Raw genomic sequence first — 4,709 nt, 5'->3', positions numbered from 1 at the left:
TTGCCTTGAATTAAAATGTTTAATCAGCCCTTGTTCTTTGAAGGTGCTCTGCATTTATGTTTTGCGGTCTTAGAAAGAGCTAGCGAGATACCATCTATTCGTACTGCTTCATGTTGTTTTGATTGAAGTGTTGACATTTGAGGCTTATTATTATTTGCTCGCTAGTTGATTATGCCATTGATATGAGTTTACCGTGAGACCTAGATGTCATTTGCTTATGTGGTTTGCTTGTGATGTTGCTGAAATTCTGTTTATGAGTTAGACATAGTTGCAACAACAACATCAAACAGAGTTCGTCAAAGTTTTTCTTTTGTCTTTGTCAGTTTGTCAACTGAGTTGCTTGAGGACAAGCAAGGCTTTAAGCTTGGGGGAGTTGATACGTCTCCGTCGTATCTACTTTTCCGAACTCTTTTGCCCTTGTTTTGGACTCTAATTTGAATGATTTGAATGGAACTAACCAGGACTGACACTGTTTTCAGCAGAATTGCCATGGTGTTGTTTTTGTGCAGAAATAAAAGTTCTCGGAACGTCCTGGAAATCTACGGAGATTTTTTCTGGAGTAAAAGAAAAATACCTACGCAAAGATCCACGTGAGGGGGCGTGCCAGTGGCCCACAGGCCGCGGCCACCCCCTATGGCCGCGCCGTGCAGGCTTGTGGGGCCCACGTGGCACCACCGCCCCCAATCTCAGCTTTATATCTTCCGTTTCGCCAGGAAAAAAATCATCGCCATCCCGTTCTTCATCTAGAGGGCAGATCTGGAGTCCGTTTCGGGCTCCGGAGAGGGGAAATCATCGCCATCGTCATCATCAACCTTTCTCCATTGACAATTCCATGATGCTCTTCATCGTTCATGAGTAATCTCATCGTAGGCTTGCCGGACGGTGATGATTTGGATGAGATCTATCATGTAATCGAGTTAGTTCTTGGCGGGGATTGCTCCCTAGAATCCACTATGTTCTAGATTGATGTTGCTACTACTTGGCTATGCTTAATGCTTGTCACTAGGGCCCGAGTGCCATGATTTCAGATCTGAACCTATTATGTTGTCGCCAATATATGTGTATTTTAGATCCTATCTTGCAAGTTGTAGTCACCTACTATGTGTTATGACCCGGCAACCCCGGAGCGACAATAGCCGGAACCACTCCCGGAGATGACCATAGTATGAGGAGTTCATGTATTCATCGCGTGTTAATGCGTTGGTGCGGTTCTTTATTAAAAGGAGAACCTTAATATATCCCGTAGTTTCCATTAGGACCCCGCTGCCACGGGAGGGATGGACAATAGATGTCATGCAAGTGCTTTTCCCTAAGCACGTATGACTACATACGGAATACATGCCTACATTAGATTGATGAACGACAGCTAGTTACATATCTCTCTGTGTTACAGCTGTTACATGATGAATCACATCCATCACACTCATCCATCACCGATCCACTACCTACGAGTCTTTTACTACTGGTTCTCACTACGTTACTTTGTCTAGGCTTGTCCCTTGCTACAAAAGGGATTGGGCCACTTTGCTCCTGTTGTCACTACTTCTGTTACTTGTTACTTTGCTGCTGCTACTACTGCTCCTTGCTACTCCGCTGTTACTTGTTGCAAGACTTTGTTGGCGCTAACATCCCGTCAACATGGCTTTTTCTGGTGCCGTTGCCGGGAATTGTCAAAGCTTTTTCTGGTGCCGTTGCTATCATACTACCTTGCTACTGATACTTTGCTTGCAGACACTCATCTTTCAGGTGTGGTTGAATTGACAACTCAGCTGCTAATACTTGAGAATATTCTTTAGTTTCCCCTTGTGAGCGAATCAATAAATTTGGGTTGAATACTCTACCCTCAAAAACTGATGCGATCCCATACGCTTGTGGGACATCAGAGTCCTACTCCAATCCTACTCCAACTAGGATTGGAAAGCGGAGTCCTTCTCTTCCTTCCCACCTCTTTTTTTTATTTTTCTTTGGGTTTATTTCCTTGGCGCCAAGGCCCTCTTGGGCTGTCCCACCAGCCCACTAAGGGCTGGTGCGCCACCCCTAGGGCCATTGGGCTTTCCCCGGGTGGGTTGCCCCCCTCCCGGTTAACTTCCCAAACCCATTCTTCACTCCCGGTAATGCCCGAAAACCTTCCGGTAACCAAATGAAGCCATCCTATATATCAATCTTCGTTTCCGGACCATTCCGGAAACCCTCGCGACGTCCGTGATCTCATCCGAGACTCCGCACAACATTCGGTAACTCCCTATCGAGTCGTCGGATGAGGACTGGGGTGACTCCGAGTAGGAGGACGAGGGGTGCGATGACCCGACCAAGGACGAGTTCTGGGAGCAGGTCCATAGCTCCGACAATGAGGAGTAGTTTCATCTAACAGTTCGAATATGTAGTAGTTGAATTTGTGTATGAAACTAAGTTGAATTTCATGTTTGGAGTTGAGCCTTTTTCTAAGATGTAAATAACACTTTTTGGTGTTCCAAATTTGAACCATCATCGATTTGGACCACCAAAATTTGAACCATGTCTTGGAGATCCTCTAAAGGGGGCCTTTAGTCCCAAGTTATTAGTCCCGGTTGATGACGCGGGACTAAAGGCCCTTGCCAACCGAAACTATAGCCCCATTTTGTACTTGTAATATGAAGGTAAAAAATGAGCTATATAATTTTTTTTGTATAGGCCCCTCATTTTTTGGCTTGCACCGAGGCCCCGGGTTGTCAGGGCTGGCCCTGCACCAGTGGCCAATGGTGGAGATTCAAAGGGAAAACAGGGTGGGTGAGCCCTGGAGTCTTGACGAAGAAGGCGTGGAACCCGTAAGGAACCCGGTTCGGTCGAAGACCGCCACCAGATCAGCAGACATGGTATTGGCATCAATCACATTCACTTCAGATTTCCTGCATCCACAACACAACAACATTGTTCAAATTTCTCAACCAACTAAACCATGCAACAGCGTTTAGTGATGTATAGGGAAGGGAATGGAGGAGTACCCTGTGTTCTCATCGTGCACAAATCCATGGTGGCACTGTTCAATGCTAGCGATCAGATTTTCTTTATGTAAAAAGCTAGCAATCAGATGTGCCATATCAGTAAAACTAAAGTAGTGGCTTGACGTATTGGGCAGCCCACCAATGGACGTGCGGACAAGCTGCTTTGTTTGTTTTGTAAGTACAATCAAACAAACAAAACAAGAAGTAAGTTCAAAAAAAGAACAATGATTAAGTAAGATGACGCTGACAACATACTTATATATGACATTGTTAGGTGTGAGATATTATCTCACATCTAGATGTGACATAAACGGATCCATATTAAAAATGCGCCAAGAAACCACTTGGTCCAATGCCATCATGGATCCTTCTCAGATCTCCTCACCGGAATAGGTCTTACACTGGTCACCATTCATATCACCGGTGACCAGTGGCCAGTGGTGGAGCTTCAAAGGAAAAACAGGGTGGGTGAGCCATAGAGTCTTGACCTAAAATATCAAATTCTCAACCATTTTATCCGTAAGGTGAATCAAAGGTGCTCACTAATGCCACTGCATGAGACCTCAATCTCAAGGCTTCAGGCATAGGCAAGGAGGCTTCAAGTTTGGAAAGAGGCGATCAGCTGTGGGCTGTGAAGCATTAGCAACATATTTCCAAAAATCCCGGGCTGTGCACAGCCCATTTCGGCCCAACTAAAATCTGCCCCTGCCACCACCATTTAACAAGTACTTTCTTCGTTTAAAAATAAATATCTTAATCTTAGTACTATTTTGTATTACAGTTATTACAAAGTTAAAACGGTTATTTTAGGAATAAATGAGAGAGTATGTTATATTTCTTGAAAAAGTATGTTAGATGTATTATGGCGAGTATCATAAATATCATTATCGAACTTAGAGGTCATACAGAAATAAAATCTAGATTTACAAATAATCTTCAACAGATTGGACACATAGAAGAAGAAAAGAATTGGTCAACTGAAACAACTGGTGCACGGGAGAGCAAATACATCCGACCACCGGCCGTTGCTTCTCCTGCTACTAATATTTACTTATGACACCCACGATCTTACTGCTTGCAAGGTTGATAATGATGAAACCGATGCATAGATGAACCTCACGGCTCCGCTGGCTTGTAAGTGGTGCCGATCTTGTATTCGGCAGGGACGACGTCGTCGAAGACATTGCGCTGGCCCTTCTCGGTCTCGTAGCGGATGCTGTAGGGGCCCTTGAGAGGTTCGTCGACCTTGATCTCCCACACGCCGTTGGCGCACTTGTTCAGGGGCAGCCACTCCTCACCCTGTTTCACCTCCACCTCCTTCATGCTGTCGCCCTCCTTGTCGTACTTGATCTGCAGCGCCAGCTTCTTCTCTTCTGACCCCTTCTCCACCGTGAAAGACACCGGCGGCACCGCGCACCAAGCCACGGCCACCAGGGCCGCCACCACCGCCGCCGCCAGCATCCTCCTCGATGAACCCATCGTCGGTTGGTTCGTTGATTCTTGTGTCGGTGTGTGTGGGGGGGATTGTGAGTTTGTGATGGACTGGTGTGTGTGTTGTGATATATAGCATATTTATGCGTGGATGCTCGGTGATCCAGGGATGTCGCTCGCCGCCCTCGGGGACGGAGAGCCGCGTATCCATGAACGGACCAGCTCGTCTCAGAGGTTGGCCGCCTAAACCACCGGAGGTCGCCGGAACGTTGATTGGATGGTCGCATGCATGCCATG

At 46.2% G+C, this 4,709-nt stretch overlaps 1 protein-coding gene across 1 annotated transcript; it reads right to left on the bottom strand.

The window, feature by feature from the left end:
• Positions 1 to 3,966: 3,966 nt before the first annotated feature.
• On the bottom strand, positions 3,967 to 4,505 carry LOC123399139 (pollen allergen Lol p 2-A-like). The gene has a single exon (XM_045093563.1). The coding sequence runs from the start codon at positions 4,458 to 4,460 to the stop codon at positions 4,098 to 4,100; it is 363 nt and encodes a 120-aa protein (XP_044949498.1). The 5' UTR covers positions 4,461 to 4,505; the 3' UTR covers positions 3,967 to 4,097.
• Between the last annotated feature and the right edge of the window lie 204 nt (positions 4,506 to 4,709).

The sequence above is a fragment of the Hordeum vulgare genome, chromosome 5H, assembly GCF_904849725.1.
Source record: "Hordeum vulgare subsp. vulgare chromosome 5H, MorexV3_pseudomolecules_assembly, whole genome shotgun sequence".
Lineage (NCBI taxonomy): Eukaryota > Viridiplantae > Streptophyta > Magnoliopsida > Poales > Poaceae > Hordeum > Hordeum vulgare.
Note: the sequence above shows the minus strand (reverse complement) of the source record. Positions and strands in the feature narration are given on the sequence as shown.

Bases quoted from the DNA above. Each gene is read 5' to 3' on its own strand.
- LOC123399139 (XM_045093563.1), bottom strand. From the start codon at position 4,460: ATGGGTTCATCGAGGAGGATGCTGGCGGCGGCGGTGGTGGCGGCCCTG.